Source organism: Heterodontus francisci, chromosome 4 (genome assembly GCF_036365525.1).
Source record: "Heterodontus francisci isolate sHetFra1 chromosome 4, sHetFra1.hap1, whole genome shotgun sequence".
Lineage (NCBI taxonomy): Eukaryota > Metazoa > Chordata > Chondrichthyes > Heterodontiformes > Heterodontidae > Heterodontus > Heterodontus francisci.
The window spans coordinates 13702613-13726430 of NC_090374.1; the positions used below are offsets into that span (position 1 = coordinate 13702613).

Here is a 23818-nt window from a genome sequence, read left to right on the forward strand (position 1 = left end):
GCTGCAGTGCTAACCACTGCGCCACTGTGCCGCCCTTATCAGCCCAAGCCTGGATATTGTCCAAGTCTTGCTGCATTTCTACATGGACTGCTTCAGTATCTGAGGAGATGCGAATGGTGCTGAACATTGCGCAATCATCAGCGAACATCTGCACTTCTGACCTTATGATTCAAGGTAGGTAATTGATGAAATAGCTGAAGATGGTTGGGCCTAGGACACTACCCTGAGGAACTCCTGCAGTGATGTCCTGGAGCACAGAAGATTGACCTCCAACAACCACAACCATCTTCCTTTGTGCCAGGTATGACTCCAACCAGCGGAGAGTTTTCCCCCTGATTCCTATTGACTTCAGTTTTGCTAGGGCTCCTTGATGCCATACTCGGTCAAATGCTGCCTTGATGTCAAGGGCAGTCACTCTCACCTCACCTCTTGAGTTCAGCTCTTTTGTCCATGTTTGAACCAAGGCTGTCATGAGGTCAGGAGCTGAGTGTCCCTGGCGGAACCCAAACTGATCGTCACTGAACAGGTTATTGCTAAGCAAGTGCTGCTTGATAGCACTGTTGATGACACCTTCCATCACTTTACTGCTAAGATTGAGGGTAGACTGATGGGGCAGTAGTACAGGACATACCTGGGCAATTTTCTACATTGCCGGGTAGATGCCAGTGTTGTAGCTGTACTGGAACAGCTGGGCGCGGCAAGTTCTGGAGCAAAGGTCTTCAGTACTATTGCTGGACAATTTTTGGATTTTTGGACAACTTTTGCTACAGAGGAGGAATAGTCTTTTAAAAACATACGGCTGTGTTTCGAGGTGGGTGTAGAGCAGCAGACTTTCATTTGATTTGGACTGATGGGCAGAGGTGGGAGAGGCCGGAGGATTCAATGCCAGAAGTTCTTCTGGTCTTCCGGTTGGAGGCAGGTGTCTTCACCTATGTCAGCCGACAGCTGCCCAGGCACTATCTGTCTTCTGCACTCTTCTTAGCCAGGCAGCTTCAGGTGACCTAGGCTGGGCAATTGGGGTGGGGAGGGAGTTTCCTTGTATGTTTAATGCAGCTGCACAGCTCCCTGCATAATTGTACAGCCCCACCCCTTGGATCTTCTGGCCTCTCCCACCTCCCCCAACAGTCCAAATCAAATTAAAGTCTGGTGCTCTACACCCACCTCGAAACACAGCCGTATGTTTTTTAAAAGACTATTCCTCCTCTGTAGCAAAAATGTTGCAGCTCTCGCTCTCCAGCAGCAGGTCCTGCCACTGACTTCAGCACTGTCAGCTGCAGCTTGTTGATGCACTCAGTCCTCAATCAGGCAGCAGCAAACCCCGTTCTGTGCCTGCCCTGGGATCTTTGATGGGACAGCGTAGAGGGAGCTTTTTTCTGTGTTGTACCTGATTTAGCAGCACTGAGTATAATAAGTGGCAAATGATGCCCAGCACTGACATTTTTCATCTTGATGAACACAAACTTGGAACGAGTTTGACACATCAGTAAAATTATAAGGCAGGGTAAGTCAAAAACAGACTGCATACATCATATATGAACTCATGCAATACCCACATTCATGCACTTTCCAGTAAGAGGCATTGATAGAAATCAGGACTAAGAACCCTGACTGGATTTTGTCCTTTTCCTTGAGCACTTTGGCTGCCACTCCCACCAAGACTATTTAAACTTTTAACATTTTTTTCTTTACCTTCCTCAAACCCTCTCCCCTGTCATCATGCCTCCTTTCATTTCTCCCCTCTTAGGTAATCTGTCCTCCCAAATCCCAAACCATCGGCACGCCCTGGCTTTCCTACTCTCCTGCTGCCTTCCGCTCAGATAAGCCTACAGCTTAGCATCCTTTGAAGGGCCCAGAGAGGCACTTGGTGCTGCCTCCTTGTGAGCTGCAACTTTTTCCAAGGTGGGCATTCCTGGAGCAGCAACCCTAACTGTCCCATCCTACTCTCTTGCCGACCTTCCTGCCCAGTGCACTTGGTGGGTGAAAATCTTGTCAAATGTCCTTTTTATCTAACTCATCCCTCCCAGTGCCTACTTTGTGGTTTCTCGCAGTAGAATAACTATCACCGCCCTCTCCACATCTCCCTCCAGATACTCCATTCACTTGTGAAAAGCCCTTGCCATCCATGAGCTCATAGTGAATGATTGCATTGACATCGTGGCTTTGATAGAAACCTGACTGAGGGATGATGACATCTTTCCCTTAAATGAAGCCTCCCCACCTTGTACTACTTACCTCACCCAGATTGGAGAGATGGAGGTGTGTGGCTCTTATCAAATACTTAGTTAGTCCCCCTATTCCTCTGGCACTTTCTCCTGCTTTCAGTATGTTACCCTGCTTCACCCCTCATTTAAAATCCCCATTCTTTACCAACCACTCAGGTACCATGCCAACTCTCTCACCAAGATATCTTCACCGCTTTCCCCCCTCAGCCTCTATAGCGAGTGACTTCTCACTCTCCTTGATTTCAATTTTTCTCAATTCATCGTGCTCTCTCCACTGAGTTTACTGCATTCCGATTCTCCATTAATCACTCCCTCTATATAAGTGCCCTAACCTGGATTCATGGCCATCCCCTTGACCTTGCTATCTCATGTGGCCTCTCTACTCCCATCATGCTAAACACAGATAACGCCATCTCTGATCACTTCCTTGAATCCCTCATCACCTACATTCCCATTCCCCCTCTCAACCCTACTTGCATCCCTTTCCACCTATATCCCCTTTCCCCTCTCAACTCTACTTCCTTCTCTATTTGCCCCTGGAAAGAACAATCCCATAATTCACTTACAACTGCACTTTAGCCCTCCATTCACCATGACATTCTGCAGCTATCGATTTGCTCATTCGCACCCTCACTTCCACCTTTGATGCCCTCGTCCCCAATAAAAACATTCTCCCTCACTTTGGCCATTCCCACAGTATGGCCCTCTTCTCCATTCCCTTCAGTCTAAGGAATGCAGACTTGAACGGATATAGTGGACAACTGGTTTAACTATTCATTGTCACATTTGGCTGGACCACATCACTATTGGGTCCTGCTCTTGTCTGCCAAAACTGCTCATTATTCTAGGATCATCCTGGAATACAAAGATAACCCTTGGCTTCTTTTCTCCAGTGCTAACTTCCTAAACCCCTCTCCCCTGTCTCCTCCACCCTCACCTCCAAGAACAAGTGCAAGGAGCTCATGGACTTCTTTGACACTGATTGAGACCATCCGATCAGCTGCCTCTGCCGTTTCCCTCTCTTCCACTAGCCCACTGGACAAAACTTCCTCCAAGGGTCCCTGATACACAACACCTGAACTCTCACTGTTCTCTAGTTTTCTCTCTTATCTCCCCTCATGGCCTCTCCAAGCTCATCTTGTCCATGACACCCACCTCTTGCTCCCTTGACCCTATTCCCATTAAAGTGCTGACCACCCAATTTCCGATCTTGCCTCCCATGTTAGCCGATATTGTTGACAGTTCTCTCTCCTCAAGCAATGTCCAACTCCCCTGCATATCTTCTGTCATCGCCTTTCTCCTCAAAAAACCAACCAACTCCTCTGTCCTTGAAAAATTACTGCCCTATATGTCCTTGAAAAATTACTGCCCCATCTCCAACCTCCCTTTCCTCTCCAAAGTCCTTGAATGTGTTGTCGCCTCCCAAATCCGTGCCTATCTTTCCAGAAATTCCATGTTTGAATCCCACAAATCAGGTTTCCACCCCGTCACAATTACCAAAACGGTTCTTAACAAAGTCACAAATGACATCCTTTGTGTACACATTGGTACAAACGACATAGGTAAAAAAAAGGGATGAGGACCTAAAAGTAGAAGATAGGGAGCTAGGAAGTAAGTTGAAAAGTAGGACTTCAAAGGGAGTGATCTCAGGATTACTACCAGTGCCACGTGCTAGTCAGATTAGAAATAGCAGGATATATCGGATGAATACGTGGCTGAAGAGATGGTGTGAAGTGGAGGGTTTTAGATTCCTGGGATATTGGGACCGGTTCTGGGGGAGGTGGGACCAGTACAAACTGGACGGGTTACACCTGGGCGGGACCGGGACTGATGTCCTGGGGGAGTATTTGCCAGAGTGGTTGGGGAGGGTTTAAACTAAAATGGCAGGGGGATGGGAACCTTTGCAAGGAGTCAAAGGAGGGGGGATCAAAGACAAGAACAAAAGACAGTAAGGGGAATAAGAAAAGTGATAGGCAGAGAAATCAAGGGCCGGAATCAAAAAGGGCCACAGTGAAAAATAGTGGGAAGAGGACAAGTAATGTTAAAAAGACAAGCCTTAAGGCTTTGTGCCTTAACGCACAAAGCATTTGCAATAAAGTGGATGAATTAATCGCGCAAATAGATGTAAACGGGTATGATATAGTTAGGATTACAGAGACATGGCTGCAAAGTGACCAGGGATGGGAAATGAACATCCAGGGATATTCAGTATTTAGGAAGGACAGACAAAAAGCAAAGGACGGTAGAGTTGCATTGCTGGTTAAAGAGGAAATTAACACAATAGTGAGGAAAGATATTAGCTCTGACGATGTGGAATCTGTATGGGTAGAGCTGAGAAACACTAAGGGGCAAAAAACGTTAGTGTAGTGGTGATGTTGGGAATGGCATTAAACAGGAAATTAGAGATGCATGCGATAAAGGAACATCTGTAATTAGGGGTGACTTTAATCTGCATATACATTGGGCAAATCAAATTAGTCACAATACCGTAGAGGAGGATTTCTTGGAGTGTAGACGGGATGGTTTTCTGGACCAATATGTTGAGGAACCAATGACAGAACAGGCCATCCTAGACTGGGTATTGTGTAATGAGAGAGGAATAATTGACAATCTAGTGATGCGAGACCCGTTGGGGACGAGTGACCATAATATGATAGAATTTTTCATCAAGATGGAAAGTGACGTAGTTGATTCTGAGACAAGGATCCTGAATCTTGGTAAAGGAAATTACGAAGGAATGAGGTGTAAGTTGGCCATGACGGATTGGGAAACGTTACTTAAAGGGATGATGGTGGATAGGCAATGGCAAACATTTAAAGAGCGCGTGGATGAACTGCAACAATTGTTTATCCCTGTCTGGCGCAGAAGTAAAACGGAAAAGGTAGCCAAACCATGGCTTACAAGGGAAATTAGAGATAGCATTAGATCCAAGGAAGAGGCATACAAATTTGCCAGGAAAAACAACAGACCTGCAATTGGGAGCAGTTTAGAATTCAGCAAAGGAGGACCAAGGGATTGATTAAGAAGGGGAAAATAGAGTACAAGAGCAAGCTTGCGGCAAACATAAAAACTGGCTGTAAAAGTGTCTATCGGTTTGTGAAGAGAAAAAGATTGGTGAAGATTGATCAGAAACAGGGGAATTTATTACGGGGAATAAAGAAATGGCTGACCAACTAAATGTATACTTTGGTTCTGTCTTCACAAAGGAGGACACAAATATCATACCAGAAATGTTGGGGAACACAGGGCTTAGTGAGAGAGAGGAACTGAAATAAATCAGTATTAGTAGAGAAATGGTGTCGGGGAAATTGATGGGATTGAAGGCCAATAAGTCCCCAGGGCCTGATGGTATGCATCCCAGAGTACTTAAGGAAGTGGCCCTAGAAATAGTGGATGCATCGGTGGTCATCTTCCAAGATGCTATAGACTCTGGAACAGTTCCTACAGATTGGAGGGTAGCTAATGTAACCCCACTATTTAAAAAGGGAGGTATAGAGAAAGCAGACCAGTCAGCCTGATGTCGGTAGTGGGGAAAATTCTAGAGTCCATTATCAAAGATTTTATAGCAGAGCACTTGGAGAACAGTGGTAGAATTGGGCAGGGTCAGCATGGATTTACGAAAGGGAAATCATGCTTGACAAATCTACCAGAGTTCTTCAAGGATGTAACTAGTAGAGTTGATGAGGGGGAGCCAGTGGATGTGGTTTATTTGGTCTTTCAGAAGGCTTTCGACAAAGTCCCACATAAGAAATTCGCATATAAAATTAAAGTGCATGGGATTGGGGGTGGTGTATTGCGATGGATAGAAAATTGGTTGGCAGACAGGAAACAAAGAGGAGGGATAAATGGGTCTTTTTCCAAATGGCAGGCAGTGAGTAGTGGGGTACCGCAGGGATTGGTGCTCGGACCCCAGCTATTCAAAATATACATTAATGATTTATATGAGGGAACTAAATGTAATATCTCCAAATTTGCAGATGACACAAAACTGGGTGGGAGGGTGAGTGGTGAGGAGGATGCAGAGAGGCTTCAGGGTGATTTAGACAAGTTGAGTGAGTGGGCTAATGCATGGCATATGCAGTATAATGTGGATAAATGTGAGGTTAACCACTTTGGTAGCAAAAACAGGAAGGCAGATTATTATCCGAACAGCTATAAACTGAGAGAGGCGAATATGCAGCGAGACCTGGGTGTTGTCGTACATCAGTTGCTAAAGTTAAGCATGCAGGTGCAACAGGTGGTAAAAAAGGCAAATGGTATGTTGGCCTTCATAGCGAGAGAATTCAAGTACAGGAGCAGGGATGTCTTGCTGCAATTATACAGGGCCTTGGTGAGGCCACACATGGAATATTGCGTGCAGTTTTGGTCTCCTTATCTGAGGAAGGATGTTCTTGCTATAGAGGCTTACCAGACTGATGCCTGGGACGGTGGGACTGACGTATGAGGTGAGATTTGGTTCTCAACCAAGGTGAGAGATCCTTGGTTGACGAGGGATATTGAGGGTCTGGTCAGGACAAAGAAGGAGGCATATGTCAGGTATAGGCAGCTGGGATCAAGCGAATCCCTCGAGGAGTATAGGGGATGTAGTACGACACTTAAGAAGGAAATTAGGAGGGTGAAAAGGGGCCATGAGATTTCCCTGGCAAATAAGATAAAGGAGAATCCTAAAGGATTCTATAAGTATATTAAGAGTAAAAAGGAACTAGGGAGAGAGTAGGTCCCCTTAAGGATCAGAGTGGCAATCTATGTGTGGAGCCACGGGAAATGGGCTAAGGGCTTAAATGAATATTTCTCGTCCGTATTTACAGTGGAGAAGGTCATGGAAGCTAGTAAGTTCAAGGGAGGGAACAGCGATATCCTGGAGCATATCAACATTACAAAGGAGGAGGTGTTGGAGGTTTTGAAGTGTATTAAGGTGGATAAATCCCCAGGGCTTGACCTAGGATGCTATGGGAAGCAAGGGAGGAGATTGCTGGGGCCCTGGCAGAGATTTTTGTATCATCGTTAGCCACGGGTGAGGTACCGGAAGACTGGAGGATAGCTAATGTTGTGTCTTTATTTAAGAAGGGCAGCAGGGATAAGCCAGGGAACTACAGGCCAGTGACCCTAACATCAGTGGTGGGAAAGTTATTGGAAGGGATTCTGAGAGACAGGATTTATATGCATTTGGAAAGGCATGGTCTGATTGGGGATTGTCAGCATGGCTTTGTGGGTGGGAAATCATGTCTCACGAATTTGATTGAGTTTTTCAAGGAGGTGACCAAGAGGATTGACGAGGGCAGGGTGATGGACGTTGTCTACATGGACTTTAGCAAGGCCTTTGACAAGGTCCCGCATGGTAGGCTGGTACAGAAGGTTCCAACACATGGGATCCAGGGTGAGCTAGCAAATTGGATACAAAATTGGCTTGGGGATAGGAGGCAGAGGGTGGTAGTGGAGGGTTGTTTTTCAGATTGGAGGCTGGTGTGCCGCAGAGATCGGTGCTGGGCCCTCTGTTGTTTGTCTTATATATTAAGGACTTGGATGTGAATGTAGGGGGCATGATTAGTAAGTTTGCAGATGACAACAAAATTGGTGGTATAGTGGACAGTGAAGAAGGTTGTCTAAGGTTACAACAGGATATAGATCAACTGGGAAAGTGGGCAAGGGAGTGGCAAATGGAATTTAACACAGACAAGTGTGAGGTGATGCATTTTGGGAAGTTAAACCAGGGCAGGACATATACAGTGAATAACAGGGCCCTGAGGAGTGTTGTTGAGCAGAGTGACCTTGGGGTGCAAGTGCATAGTTCCCTGAAAGTGGCAACACAGTTAGACAGGGTGGTGAAGGCGTATGGCATGCTTGCCTTCATCAGCCGAGGCACTGAGTACAAGATTTGGGACGTCACGTTACAGTTGTCCATAACGCTGGTTAGGCCGCATTTGGAGTACTGTGTGCAGTTCTGGTCGCCGCACTACAGGAAAGATGTGATTAAGCTTGAGAGGGTGCAGAAAAGATTCACAAGGATGTTGCCTGGTTTGGAGGGCTTGAGTTATAAAGAGAGATTGGATAGGCTGGGTCTGTTTTCCCTGGAGCAAAGGAGGCTGAGAGGGGACATGATAGAGGTATATAAAATTATGAGAGGCATAGATAGGGTAGATAGCCAGAGTCTGTTTCCCATGGTAGGGGTGACTAAAACTAGAGGGCACAGATTTAAGGTGAGAGGGAGGAGGTTTAAAGGGGATCAAAGGAGTAAATTTTTCACACAAAGAGTAGTGGGTATCTGGAATGATCTGCCTGAGGAGGTGGTGGAGGCAGGAACAGTAGCGACATTTAAGAGGCATCTGGACAGGTACTTGAATGAGCAAGGCATACAGGGATATGGAATTAATGCAGGCAGGTGGGATTAGTATAGATAGGCATTATGGTCGGCATGGATGCGGTGGGCCGAAGGGCCTGTTTCTATGCTGTACGACTCTACGACTCTATTAAGTCGGTTAGGATTATATTCGCTGGAGTTCAGAAGAGTGAGGGGGGATCTCATAGAAACCTATAAAAGTCTAACAGGACTTGACAGGGTAGATGAAGGAAGGATGTTCCCGATGGTGGGGGGAGTCCAGAACCAGGGGTCATAGTCTAAGGATATGGGGTAAACCTTTCAGGACTGAGATGAGGAGAAATTTCTTCACCTAGAGAGTGGTGAGCCTGTGGAATTCGCTACCACAGAAAGCTGTTGAGGCCAAAACATTGTATGTTTTCAAGAAGGAGTTAGATATAGCTCTTGGGATCATAGGGTATGGGGCAAAAGCAGCAACAGGCTACTGAGCTGGATGATCAGCCATGATCATAATGAATGGCGGAGCAGACTCGAACGGCCGAATGGCCTACTCCTGCTCCTATTTTCTATGTTTCTATGTGACTGTGACAAAGGTAAACTCTCCCTTCTCGACCTGTCTGCCGCCTTTGACACAGTTGACTATTACCATCCTCCTGCGATGCCTCTCCACTGTCCTCCAGCTGGGTGGGACTGCTCACACACCTGGCTTCATCCGTGTCTATCCAGTCGTAGCCAGAGAATCACCTGCAATGGCTTCTCATCCCGCTCCCGCACCGTTACCTCTGGAGCCGCCCAAGGATCTATCCTTGTCTCACTCATATTTCTCATCTACATGCTACCCCTTGATGACATCATCCGAAAACATGGCATCAGTTTCCTTATGTATACGGGGGCATCCAGCTCTTCCTCACCACAACTTCTCCTGACCCCTCCATTAAATTGTAAGACTGCTTATACGAACAAAGGAGCAGGAGTAGGCCGTTCAGCCCATCGAGCCTGCTCTGCCATTCAATACGATCATGGCTGATCATCCACTTCAATGTCTTTTTCCCACACTCTTCCCTCCTATCCCTTTATGTCATTGGTATTTAAAAATCTGTCAATCTCTGCTTTAAACATACTCAATGAATGAGCTTCCACAGCCCTCTGGGGTAGAGAATTCCAAAGATTCGCAACCCTTTGAGTAAAGAAATTTTTCCTGCTTATTTTGAAATTGTGTCCCCTGCTTCTGGACTCCCAAACCAGGGGAAACATTTTACCTACATGCACCCTGTCTATCCCTTGAAGTATTTTGTAGGTTTCAATGAGATCACCTCTCATTCTTCAAAACTCTAGAGAATACAGGCCCAGTTTCCTCAATCTCCCTTCATCCAACATCCAGTAATTAACAAGCAGAAATTTCTTCCAACTAAATATTGGGAAGACCCAAGCCTTTGAATTCAGTCCCTGCTACACACTCTGTCCCCGGCAACTGTGTGAGGCTGAACAGACCATTCGCAACCTTGGTGTCATATCTGACCACAAAATGAGCTTCCGACCACACATCTATGCCATCAATAAGACTGCCCATGTCTACCTCCATAGCATTGCACAACTCCGCCCCTAACTCAGCTCATCTGCTGCTGAAACCCTCCTCCATGCCTCTATTACATCTTGACTATTACAGTACATTCCTAGCTGGCCTCCTATATTCTACCCTCCATAATCGCGAGATCATCCAAAACTCGCATCAAGTCCTGTTCACCTATCACCTCTGTATTTGCTGCCCAAATTGGCTCCAGGTTAAGCACCACCTTGTTTCCAAATCCCTCCATGGCCTCGCCCCTTCCCTATCTCTGTAATCTCCTCCAGCTCCATAAGCCTCAAAGATATCTGCGCTCCTCTAATTCTGGTCTCTTGATCATCCCTGATTTTAATCACTCCACCATTGGCGGTCATGCATTCAGCTGCCGAGGGCCCAAGCTCTGGAATTCCCCTCCTCTCTATCTCTCTCTCCTTTAAGACACTCCTTTATAACCTATCTCTTTGACCAACCTTTTGCTTACCTGTCCCAATATGTCTTTCTGTGGCTATTTGTTTGATAATGCGAAGTTTCTTGGGCCGTTTTACTATGTGAAAAGTGCTAAATAAGTGCAAGCTAGTGTTATTTTTCTAACCGGGGGGAGCAGAGACCAATTGCAGCACCCCCTAATCTCACCCAAGGCTGAAAGCAGCAGAGAGCTGGGATTGTCCTGGTCTGTTAGTCACCAGCTAAGCTGTTCGGTGGTGGGGGGGGGGGGGGGGGGGGGGGGAAGAGGAGGGGCATTGGGGGGGTGGGGGTACAGGAAGCGAATTCACTGCCTGGATCAGTGATGGAGGCAGAAACCCTCAACTCATTTAAAAGATACCTGGATATGCACCTGAAGTGCTGTAACCTGAAAGGCTATGGACCAGGTGCTGGAAGTTGGGATTACATTGGGTGGCTACTTTCTTTTAGCCAGCGCAGATACGATGGGCTGAATGGCCTTCTTCTGTGCCGTAACTTTTCTATGGTTCTATTACATTAATGAAAGACGGCATACATGGTGTCTCCTGAATCAGCCACTGTTTTTATTAACAGGCCTATAAATGGATTTAATTGCAGTGCATTCATTGTGAACGTTTACAGAAGTTAAGTGGAGATGGGTGACTGGAACAATTTCAACGCGTGTAGGGTCCTCTCCACTTAGCATCCAACATCCGCCCTTAAAAAGGTCCAGCAGACCAGTACTTCCTGGCAGACCAGCCAGACTGCACCAGCAATGTAAAAGACACAGACCATTGACGTTAAGAGTGACAAAGACCTCCAGTAAGCATTTGACTGTAAGTGTGAGAGGGAGTTTCCAGCGGTAGTGCCACGGTGCATCCATTGCTGCTTCTCCGTGAATCAGTAAGCAGAGGACTGGAACTTTCAGCCAGTGGAAGAATGAGCGTTTCTGTCTCTTACAGTTCCTGATCACCCTGAGCCAGCACATCCACAGACCCAACGATGGCAGCCTGAACACCCTCAGCAGCCTTTGAAACTCCTGATGCACTCAGGCAAGAAGACTTCATTTGCACAGTCTTGAACAGCAATTCTATTTAAGGTCAGGAGGCAAAAAGAATTGAACACCATTCGTACAAACTTAAAATGTGAAAGTCCAACACAGGTGGAAACACAGCTGCTGAACGGTCTCGGCACTGGCATGCCTACTGCCAGTTGCCATCAGTGCTGATGTCTGTTCCCTTGTCTTGCCCCACTGATGAACCCCACTCCCACCCACCGCAGGTCAGCAAGTTCTCCTCGCACTCGCTTGCATTCACCAGGTCAGTCAGACGTGGAAGAATTCGATCTGGGCCTCACACCCTCCTCCCCCAACTCTCGCAGCCATCTCCTACACCGTCACCTGCTCGATGATCGTCTCCCCCTCCATCGCCTCTGTGTCAATCACCTCCACAGGCACCACAATCTCTGTCACCTCGCCCACCTCCTGCTCAGCAGCGCCGTGGACCTCCTTGACGTGCTGTCTCAGCTCAATGGCCCGCATGAACCACATGTCGCAGATGGTGCAGTGGTTGGGCTTCTCACCTGTGTGGACCGCCAGGTGATTCTTAAACTGGTCCCAACTGGGGAAGACGCTGGAGCAAACCTGGGATTGAAAATAACAACACTGGGATTAGCAGTGTGACCCCCACCCAAAATACATGGGTATCACCCTGGAAAGGACTCTCACCCATCAGCCTCATCTCATCCACAACGGACAAATTTTGGAAACTTGCCAAAATGTCCCAAGGTGCTTCACAGGAGTGTTGTCAATTTTTTTTTGATAAGAGCCACACAAGGAGATATAAGATAGAGCACCAAAAAGGAGGAAAGACATAAAGAAGATATTCAGATTGGTCTGTCGAGCCTGCTGCGCCATTCAAACAGATCATGGCTGATCATCTAACTCTACGCCATTTTTCCCCACTATCCCCACATCGCAACAGTAGCCCTAGTCTACTCTGCTGTAGAATACTGCTCTGCCCCATGGTCCTGCAGCCGCCACACAAAGATGAAAGGGCCAATTTTACAACACATGCTGCTGGTACAGCTGCACTATATGAAAGTTGTGGATGGGAATGCATGGGCAGTGATTTATCAATACTCAATACATATGCAATCGTAAAAGTCACGCAGCACCCTTCATCCTGGTTTACAAATTCCTCCATGGTCTTGCCTCTCCATTTCCTGTATCCTCCTCCAGCCCTAGAACCCTCCAAGATCTCTGCTTTTCTATTCTAAGTCCTTGTAATTCTGATATCTGTAGTATCCCTGATTTTAATTGCTGCACCATTATTGGACATGCCTTCAGCTGCCTAGGCCCTAAGCTCCAGAATTCCCTCCCTAAACCTCCCCACCTGTCTTTCCTCCTTTTTGGTGCTCTATCTTATATCTCCTTGTGTGGCTCTCTGTCAAATTTTTCTTGATAACACTCCTGTGAAGCACCTTGGGACATTTTACTACATTAAAGGTGTGATATAAATGCAAGTTGTTGTTGTTCTCTGCGGCCTTCTGGAAAACGAGTGGCCTGTGCTGCTCGGTGCACTGTACCTGACACTCATACATCTTCTTCCTTCCTTTCTTTGCACCCATACCCGTTCGGCACGCCACCAGGTGGCATTTCAGCGTGCTATTCCTGGCAAATCGCTCATGACAGTTCGGGCACTCAAAGGGTTTCTCACCTGGAGAAGTGAAAGAGTAGATTGCACCATTTATTGCTCTGATACCCTCATTGTGGTCAAGTCAAACATTCCAAGTGTCATACCCTCCCTCCCAAAATAAAATGTGGCATAAATGTTAAATTCTAACAGAAACAGAAATGATGCCAACCAGTTACTTTTCTCTCCTCTGAACAAAATATCAATCAGAAGCTAGTCAACCATTCTAATATCTTCCTCCTTTGTCTACTTTTCCTACATTATAAAAGTGATTGCTCTTTAAAAGTACTTAAATGGCTGTAAAGTGCTTTGGGACATCCTGAGGTCGTGAAAGGTGGAATATAAATTCTTTTCTTGGCTTGCTGACACCCCTGTGAAGTGTTTTGCTGCTATATAAATGCAAGTTGTTACAGGATCCAAGGAAGTTCCTATCATCAGTTTCCGGCCATCAGACCTCCCAATTTTCCTAAATAAAAACAGAAAGTGCCGGAAATACTCAGCAGGTCTGCGGCGATAGAAACAGAGTTAACGTTTTGAGTCAGAAATGGCTCTTCTTCCAAACCCTGAAGTACCAACCTCTAGCTTGCAGAGGCTGAGCGCCAACTCTCAGACACTTCTTCCTACCTCACCCTGGACCATGACCCCACCATCGAACATCAAGCCACTGTCTCCAGGACTGTCACTGACCTCATCTCCTCTGGAGATCTTCCCTATACAGCTTTCCACCTCACAGTCCCACAAACCCAGACAGCCCACTTCTACCTCCTTCCCAAAATCCACAAACAGGACTGTCATGCTAGATCCGTTGTGTCAGCCTGCTCCTGACCCACTGAACTTATTTCTTCCTATATTGACTCTATCTTTTCTCCCCTTGTCCAGTCTCTTTCCACCTACATCTGTGATTCTTCCGATGCCCTACATCATTTCAACCGTTTCCAGTTTCCTAGCCCTGAGCACCTCCTCTTCATTACGGACTCTCTACACTTCCATGCCCGCCCAGGATAGACTCATGGACTCAGGATGGACGCTTCTTCCTTGAACAGAGGTCCAACCAGTCCCCACCCTCCTCCTCCGTCTGGCTGAATAAAGATTTAGAACAAAAAGGGTTCTGAAGAAGAGTCGTATCCAATTCAAAACGTTAACTCTGTTTCTCTCCCCACAGATGCAGCCAGACCTGCTGAGCATTTCCAGCACTTTCTGTTTTTACTTCAGATTTCCAGCATCTGCAGTATTTTGCCATTTTCCTACATTTCTTGATTTGCTACTTTTTCTTTTATTTGTTTGTGGGATGTGGGTGTCACTGGCGAGGCCAGCATTTATTGCCCATCCCTAATTGCCCTTGAACTGAGTGGCTTGCTAGGCTATTTCAGAGGGCATTTTTTTGAGTCAACCACATTGCTGTGGTCTGGAGTCACATGTAGCCCAGACCAGGTAAGGACGGCAGATTTCCTTCCCTAAAGGACATCAGTGAACCAGATGGGTTTTTACAACCATCGACAATGGTTTCATGGTCACCATTGGACTAGCTTTTTAATTCAAAATATTTATTAATTGAATTCAAATTTCACCTTCTGCCAAGGTGGGATTCGAACCCATGTCCCCAGAGCATTAGCCTGGGCTCCAGATTACTAGTCTAGTGACATTATGCTACTGCCTCCCCAGTTCTGTTCCTGTACACTAAATTTTAAAAACTGCAACACTATCACTGTGTTCCTTTGGGTATCTGACAAAATGTCTCAGAAATTAGTGTAGGAGATCCCTGCATTGGTCTCCAGGAGGGGGTCAATATGTGCTGATTGTCTGCACTGAGTGTTGCTGGAGGGCACAGAGTGTGAAGTAGGGAGTTTGGTAAGTGAGGGAGTTCAGGAAGGAGGGGAACTATAAATGAATTAGGAAAATAAATTTGTCTTCACTGAGAGCTACTTTGAGTGCACAGAGTGTAAAGAGGGAGTTGGTGCGTGAGGGAATTCAGTGAAGGAGGGGCTCCTTTCTTTCTCTTTCTTTTTCTACCTTTTTTCGAAACAGGGCTGTGTTCTCGCACCCACACTTTTTGGGATTTTCTTCTCCCTGCTGCTTTCACATGCGTTCAAATCCTCTGAAGAAGGAATTTTCCTCCACACAAGATCAGGGGGCAGGTTGTTCAACCTTGCCCGTCTAAGAGCGAAGTCCAAAGTACGGAAAGTCCTCATCAGAGAACTCCTCTTTGCTGACGATGCTGCTTTAACATCTCACACTGAAGAATGCCTGCAGAGTCTCATTGACAGGTTTGCGTCTGCCTGCAATGAATTTGGCCTAACCATCAGCCTCAAGAAAACGAACATCATGGGGCAGGATGTCAGAAATGCTCCATCCATCAATATTGGCGACCACGCTCTGGAAGTGGTTCAAGAGTTCACCTACCTAGGCTCAACTATCACCAGTAACCTGTCTCTAGATGCAGAAATCAACAAGCGCATGGGTAAGGCTTCCACTGCTATGTTGAGACTGGCCAAGAGAGTGTGGGAAAATGGCGCACTGACACGGAACACAAAAGTCCGAGTGTATCAGGCCTGTGTCCTCAGTACCTTGCTCTACGGCAGCGAGGCCTGGACAACGTATGCCAGCCAAGAGCGACGTCTCAATTCATTCCATCTTCGCTGCCTTCGGAGAATACTTGGCATCAGGTGGCAGGACTATATCTCCAACACAGAAGTCCTTGAAGCGGCCAACATCCCCAGCTTATACACACTACTGAGTCAGCGGCGCTTGAGATGGCTTGGCCATGTGAGCCGCATGGAAGATGGCAGGATCCCCAAAGACACATTGTACAGCGAGCTCGCCACTGGTATCAGACCCACCGGCCGTCCATGTCTCCGTTATAAAGACGTCTGCAAACGCGACATGAAATCGTGTGACATTGATCACAAGTCGTGGGAGTCAGTTGCCAGCATTCGCCAGAGCTGGCGGGCAGCCATAAAGACAGGGCTAAATTGTGGCGAGTCGAAGAGACTTAGTAGTTGGCAGGAAAAAAGACAGAGGCGCAAGGGGAGAGCCAACTGTGCAACAGCCCCAACAAACAAATTTCTCTGCAGCACCTGTGGAAGAGCCTGTCACTCCAGAATTGGCCTTTATAGCCACTCCAGGCGCTGCTTCACAAACCACTGACCACCTCCAGGCGCGTATCCATTGTCTCTCGAGATAAGGAGGCCCAAAAGAAAGAAAGAAGTAGCTGCCTCTCTCTTTGGTACAGGGGTAGAAGCTGATTGGTAAGTAACTGGTAAGTTAATTCTACTTCTAATTGTAATAAATAGTTTTTGAAGTTAAGGTATGGCAGGTCAGCTCGGCCAAGTGGAATGTACATCCTGTGGTATGTGAGAAGTTATGGACTCACCACTGGTGAGGGTGATGGTTCCTTAGGGGAGTACAGCCAGAGCAAAGTCTGTGGCACCACTGGTGGCTCAGTTGCACAGGAGGGGAGGAAGAAGAGTGGAAGAGCAATAGTGATAGGGGATTCAACAGTCAGGGTAACAGACAGACGTTTCTGTGGCCAAGTAAACGTGGCTCCAGGATGGTATGTTGCCTCCCTGGTCAAGGATGTCACGGAGCGACTGCAGGACATCCTTCTGGGGGAGGGTGAACAGTCAGAGGTCATGGTTTACATTGGTACCAATGACATAGGTAAGAAGAGGGATGAGGACCTGAAAGCAGATTTTAGGGAGTTAGGAAGGAAATTAAAAAGGACCTCAAGAGCGGTAATCTCAAGTTTACTCCCAGTGCCACGTGCTAGTGAGAACGGGAATAGGAGGACTGATCGATTGAACACGTGGCTAGAGAATTGGTGTAGGATGAAGGGCATCAGACTTCTGAGGAATTGGGACCGGTTCTGGGGCAGGTGGACCTGTACAAGATGGATGAGCTACACCTTAACAGGACTGGAACCAATATCCTCGAAGGGAGATTTGCTAGTGCTGTTGTGGAGTGTTTAAACTAGCTTGTCAGGGGGATGGGAACCTGAGGGGTAGCTCAAATTGGAAGGAAGTAAAGCTGGTAAAAGGAGATAGAAAAGTAGCATGCAACATTAGAAGGCAGGTGAAACAAAGGCAAGCATCAAGGTTTAGAATGTACAATAATGTCAAGAAGACAAGGTTAAGGGCACTCTACCTGAATGCATGCAGCATTCGCAACAAGGTAGATGATTTAAAAGCACAAATAGAGGTATGATCTAATTGCCATTATGGGAACGTAGCTACAGGGTGATCAAGACTGGGAACTGAATATTCAAGGATATTCTACATTTAGGAAGGACAGGACAGGAAAAAAGAAAAAGGAGATGGTATTGCGCTGATAATAATGGAGGGGATCAGTACATTACAGCATGGCGACCCGACCCGACCCGAACCCGAAGGGACCCGATGACATGTGAAGGGTTCGGGTCGCTCTTCCAGGTCTGGCATTCGGGCTCAGGTCGGGTCAGACACACTCTATCACCACCTCCAGTACGTGGCTCCAATATGAAATGTACTTTTTAAACAACCTTTCAAGTCCAGTTACAGTTTTTGTTGTTTATCTGCACAAGCTTAAAAAGTGAAAAACGGAAGATAGGTTAACTGAATATTCAGGTGGTCGGGTCAGGTTGGGTCAGGCGTGGGAAAAAATGAAAGGGTCGGGTTGGATCGTGGTTCTGTCGGGCTCAGGTCAGGTTTCATTTGCAGACCCGGGCCGGCCTTTACAGTACATTAGGTATGACAGTGCATAGACAATGGATAGTCTTCAAAGAAATAGTGTATAGTATACAGCAACTATACATTCCTTCAAGACACAAAAACCCTAAAAGTAAAGGCAGTCAACCATGGATAACAAAGGAAGTTAACGATTGTATAAGATTAAAAGAAAAGGCAGATAAAGTTGCCAGAAATAGTGGTGAACCTGAGGATTGGGAGGATTTTAGAATAGAGCAAAGGAGGAGCAAGAAACTGATAAAGAAAGGAAGAACAGAATATGAATGTAAACTATCAAAAAACATACTGTAAAAGCTTCTTTAGGTACATAAAAAGGAAACATTTGGCTAAGACAAATGTGGGTCCATTACAAGCACAGTCCGGAGACTTTATCATGGGGAATAGAGAAATGGCAGAATAGCTAAATGATTAGTTTGTGTCTGTCTGCACTGAGGAAGATACAAGAAATCTCCCAGAATTAGCAATCCAAGGGATTAGGGAGAATGAGAAATTGAAGGAAATTAGTATTAGTCAGAAGGTTGTATTGGAGAAATTAATGGAGCTGAAGGTTTATAAGTCCCCAGGACCTGATATTCTACATCCCAGAGTGTTGAAAGAGGTAGCTATGGAGATAGTGGATGCATTGGTGATCATCTTCCAAAATTCTATAGATTCTGGAATGGTTCCTGCAGATTGGAAGGTAACAAATGTCACGCACTATTTAAGAAGGGAGGGACAGAAAAAACAGGGAACTACAGACCTGTTAGCCTTACATAAGTAGTAGGGAAAATGTTGGAATCTATTCTAAAGGATGTGATAAATGGACACTTGGATAATAATGATCTGATTGGGCATAGTCAACATGGATTTATGAATGGGAAATCATGTTTGACGAACGTGTTGGAGTTTTTTGAGGATGTTTCTCACAGAATTGATTAAGGGGAGTTGGTGGACGTGGTATACTTGGATTTTCAGAAGGCTTTTGATAAAGTCCCCCACAGGAGATTGGTTAGCAAAATTAAAGCACATAGAATAGGAGGTACTATACTAGCATGGATTAAGGATAGGTTAACAGGCAGAAAGCAGAGAGAAGGATTAAATGGGACATTCTCATGTCGGCAGGCTGTGTCTAGTGGGGTACTGCGAGGATCAGTACTTGGGCCCCAGCTGTTCACAATATATATCAATGATTTGGTCGTGGGGACCAAATGTAATATTTCCAAGTTCGCAGATGACACAAAACTAGGTGGGAATGTGTGTTGTGAGGAAGATGCAAAGCGGCTTCAAGGGGATTTGGACAGACTTAGTGAGTGGGCAAGAACGTGGCAGATAGAATATAATGTGGAAAAATATGAGGTTATCCACTTTGGTAGGAGGAACAGAGGTGTAGAGTATTTCTTAATTGGTAAGAGATTAGAAAGTGTAGATATACAAAGGGACCTGAGTGTCCTTGTCAATAAGTCACTGAAAGCTAACATGCAGGTGCAGCAAGCAATTAGGTAGGCTAATGGTATGTTAGCCTTTATCAGGAGAGGATTTGAGTACAGGAATAGTGAAGTCTTGCTTCAATTGTATAGAACCTTGTTTAGACCCCACCTAGAGTACTGTGTGCAGTTTCAGTCCCCTTACCTTAGGAAGGATATTATTGCCAAAGAGGGAGTGCAACGAAGGTTCACCAGTCTTGTTCCCGGGATAGCGGTACTGTCCTATGAAGAAAGATTGGGGAAATTGGGCCTGTATTCTCTAGAGTTTCGAAGAATGAGAGGTAATCTCATTGAAGCCTACAAAATACTTCAATGGATAGTCAGGATAGATGCAGCTAAGATGTTTCCCCTGGATGGGGAGTCTAGAACCAGGGGACACAATTCAAAATAAGGGGGAAGCCACTTAGGACAGAAATGAGGAGAAATTTCTTTACTCATGAGGTTTGTGAATCTTTGGAATTCTCTACCCCAGAGGGCTATGGAAGCTTAGTCTTTGAGTATGTTTAAAGCAAAGATTGACAGATTTCTAAATACCCAATGACAAAGGGATCTGGAGATAGTGTGGGAAAAAGGCATTGAAGTGGATGATCAGCGATGATCTTATTGAATGGCGGTGCAGGCTCGATGGGCTGAATGGCCTACTCCTGCTCCTTTGTTCCCAATATTTTAAGGTGGTTGCTGAGAATAGGTCAATATTTTCGGGGGCAGGGGGGGGGGGGGGGGGGGGGGGTCCCTGGGAGTGGGTCAATATTTGCAAGGAATCTCCAGGAGTGAATCAATATTTGAAATGGGTCAACATTTGGGTTGAGTCCCTGGCAGTAAATGAATATTTGTAGGGTGTTTCCAGGAATGTTAATATTTGCAAGAAACAAAATTAGAATTGTAAAATTCTAAAAAGTTTGCCCTTTAGAGCTTTCGAATTGCATGTCCTTTTAGGTTAAAAGTATAGTCAAGTGTATAGAAAAGATCAGTGCGAAACACTGCTTTGAACTAAACAATAAGACAAGCGACAAGGGTTTAAATAGTACAAGGCAAAATTAGGACCGCACATAAAGTGCCCAACACAACTGGTCAGACTTGAGATGGAGTAGTGGAGAGAATCTTTGAAAGCGTTTAAGAAACCATTGATGGGTGCACTGAAGGTCCTTTCTGAACAGATGAGTTAGATGGGCTGAATGCCCCCCCCCCCCCACTTCATCTGTCATCTTTATCTATCTTTCCCTAAATTTGAGCACCTCAAATATTGTTGTATCTGAGACAATAGAAGTTTACATGACAGAAGGAGGCCTTTTGGTACATTGTCTCGGTAATGGCTCTTTGCTACGGCAATCCAAAACGAATCCCACAACCTTGCTCTCTTCCCATATCCCTGTAGAATGGTAAGGCCTTGGAAACAGTACAGAAGAGATTTACAAGATTGGTGCTGGAGATGAGGGACTTCAGTTATATGGAGAGACTGCAGAAGCTGGGATTATTCACCTTAAAGGAGATAAGGTTAAGGGGACATTTAATAGTTGTGTTCAAACTTAGCAAGGGTTTTGATAGTTTCTCATTTTTCGCTGTTTCTCCCGGCAACAGGGTTGGTAACCAAAGGACAGAGAGTATACAGGAAGAAATAATGTGCAATTGTAAGAAAGGTACAGCAATAATCATGGGTGATTTTAATCAACATATATAGACAGGACAAATCAGATTGGCAAAGGGAGCCTGGACGATGGGTTCGTAGAGTGTGTTCAGAACAATTTCTTAGAGCAGCACGTTCTACAGTCAACCCGAGAGCATACTATGCTGGACCCGGTAATGTGCAATGAGACAGGATAAATTAATGACCTCAGAATAAAGGTAGCAGTGATCATAACTTGAGGTGGCAGCACAGTGGTATACAATCGAGAAGGAGTTGCCCTGGGAGTCCTTAAATTGATTCCAGACCCTATGAAGTTTCATGGCATCAGGTCAAATATGGGCAAGGAAACCTCCTGCTGATTAACACCTACCATCCCCCCTCAGCTGATGAATTAGTACTCTTCTGTGTTGAACAGGGTGCCAAGGGTGCAGAATGATGGGGGACTTCAATGTCCATCATCAAGAGTGGCTCGGTAGCACCACTACTGACATAGCTGCTAGACTGGTCTGCGGCGGGTGGTGAGAGAACAAACATGAGGAAAAAAACTACTTGACCTCATCCTCACCAATCTACCTGTCACAGATGCATCTGTCCATGACAGTATTGGTAGGAGTGACCACCGCATAGTCCTTGTGGAGACAAAGTCCCGTCATCATATTGCGGAAATCCACCATCGTGTTGTGTGGCACTACCGTCGTGCTAAATGGGATAGATTTCCAACAAATCTAGCAACTCAAAACTGGTCATCTATGAGGTTCTGTAGACGATCAGCAGCAGCAGAATTGTATTTAACCACAATCTGTAACCTCACGGCCATGCATATCCCCCACTCTATCGTTACCATCAAGCCAGGAGACCAACCCTGGTTCAGTGAACAGTGCAGGAGGGCATGCCAGGAATAGCTGCTAGACTGGTCTGCGGCGGGTGGTGAGAGAACAAACATGAGGAAAAAAACTACTTGACCTCATCCTCACCAATCTACCTGTCACAGATGCATCTCAGGCATACCTCAAAATGAGGTGTCAGCCTGATGAAGCTGCAATACAGGATTACTTGCATGCCAAACAGTAGAAGCAGCATGTGATAGACAGAGCTAAGTGATCCCACAACCAACGGATCAGATCTAAGCTCTGCAATCCTGCCACGTTCAGGGGAAGCAGTGGTGTAATTGTAATGTCACTGAACTAGTAATCCAGAGGCCTAGGCTAAAGCTCTGGATGGTGATGGTGAAATTTGAATTCAATTAATAAATCTGGAATTAAAAGCTATTCTAATGGTGACCACAAAACCGTTGTTGATTGTTGTAAAAACCAATCTGGTTCACTAATGTCCTTTAGGGGAGGAAATCTGCCGTCCTTACCTGGTCTGGCCTACATGTGATTCCAGACCCACAGCAATGTGGTTGACTCTTAGCTGCCCTCTGAAATCGCCTAGCAAGCCATTCAGTTCAAGGGGAATTAGGGTTGGGCAACAAATGGTGGACTTGTCAGCGAAGCCCACATCCCATGAAAGAATGAAAAAAAAACATCCAGTCCTGAATGGTGGTGGACAATTAAACAACTGACAGGAGGAGGAGGTGCCACAAATATTCTCATCCTCAACAATGGGAGAGCCCAGCACATCAAAAGACAGGGCTGAAGCATTTGCATTCATCTTCAGTCAGAAGTGCTGATCCATCTTGGCCTCCTCCTGTGGTCTCCAGCATCACAGATGCCAGTCTCCAGCCAATCTGATTCACTCCACATGAAATCAAGAAAGGGCTGAAGACACTACATACTGCAAAGGTTATGGGCCCTGACAATATTCCAGCAGTATTACTGAAGACATGTGCTCCAGAATTAGTCGCGGCCCTAGCGAAGCTGTTCCAGTACAGCTACAATACTGGCATCTACCCAGCAGTGTGGAAAATTGCCCAGGTATGTCCTATGCACAAAAAATCCAACCCGATCAATTACCGCCCTATCTGTCTACTCTCGATCATCAGCAAAGTGATGCAAGGGGTCGTCAACAGTGCTATCAAGCAGCACTTGGTTAGCAATAACCTGCTCACTGATGCTCAGTTTGGGTCTGCCAGGGCCACTCAGCTCCTAACCTCATTACAGCCTTAGTTCAAACATGGACAAAAGAACTGAACTCAAGAAGTGGGCTGAGAGTGAATGCCCTTGACATCAAGGCAGCATCTGACCAAGAATGGAATCAAGGAGCCCTAATAAAACTGGAGTCAATGAGAATCGGGGGAAAACTCTCCACTGGTTGGAGTCATACCTAGCACAAAGGAAGATGGTTGTGGTTGTTGGAGGTCAATCATCTCAGTCCCAGGACATTGCTGCAGGAGTTCCTCGAGGGAGTGTCCCTAGACCCAAACATCTTCAGCTGCTTCATCAATGACCTTACCCTCCATCAGAAGGGCAGAAGTGGGGATGTTCACTGATGATTGCACAATGCTCAGCACCATTTGCGACTCATCAGATACTGAAGCAGTCCGTGTAGAAATGCAGCAAGACCTGGACAACATGCAGGCTTGGGCTGATAAGTGGCAAGTAACACTCGCGCCACACAAGTGCCAGGCAATGACCATCTCAAACAAGAGAGAGAGCACCTAACCATTTCCCCTTGACATTCAATGGCATTACCATTGCTGAATCTCCCACTATCAATATCCTGGGAGTCACCATTGACCAGAAACTGAACTGGATGAGCAACATAACTGCTGTGGCTACAAGAGCAGGTCAGAGGCATTGGCAAATAATATTAGGGAAATGAATGCGTGGCTCAAA

The 23818-nt window shown here is 46.0% G+C and overlaps 1 protein-coding gene across 8 annotated transcripts in view; it reads right to left on the reverse strand.

The window, feature by feature from the left end:
* Positions 1-11105: 11105 nt before the first annotated feature.
* The window catches only part of znf131 (zinc finger protein 131), a 108901-nt gene continuing 96188 nt past the window's right edge, over positions 11106-23818 (reverse strand). For 6 of the 8 annotated variants that reach the window (XM_068029175.1, XM_068029172.1, XM_068029173.1 and 3 more), the window contains 2 exons: positions 13130-13260; positions 11106-12185 (listed from right to left, as the gene is read on the reverse strand). In XM_068029175.1, coding sequence (XP_067885276.1) covers positions 11931-12185; positions 13130-13260 — 386 coding nt within the window. In that variant the 3' untranslated portion in view covers positions 11106-11930. Of the gene's footprint in view, positions 12186-13129; positions 13261-19562; positions 19640-23818 lie in introns of all 8 variants that reach the window. The other 2 variants (XR_010974834.1, XM_068029176.1) reach the window with 2 other exon arrangements.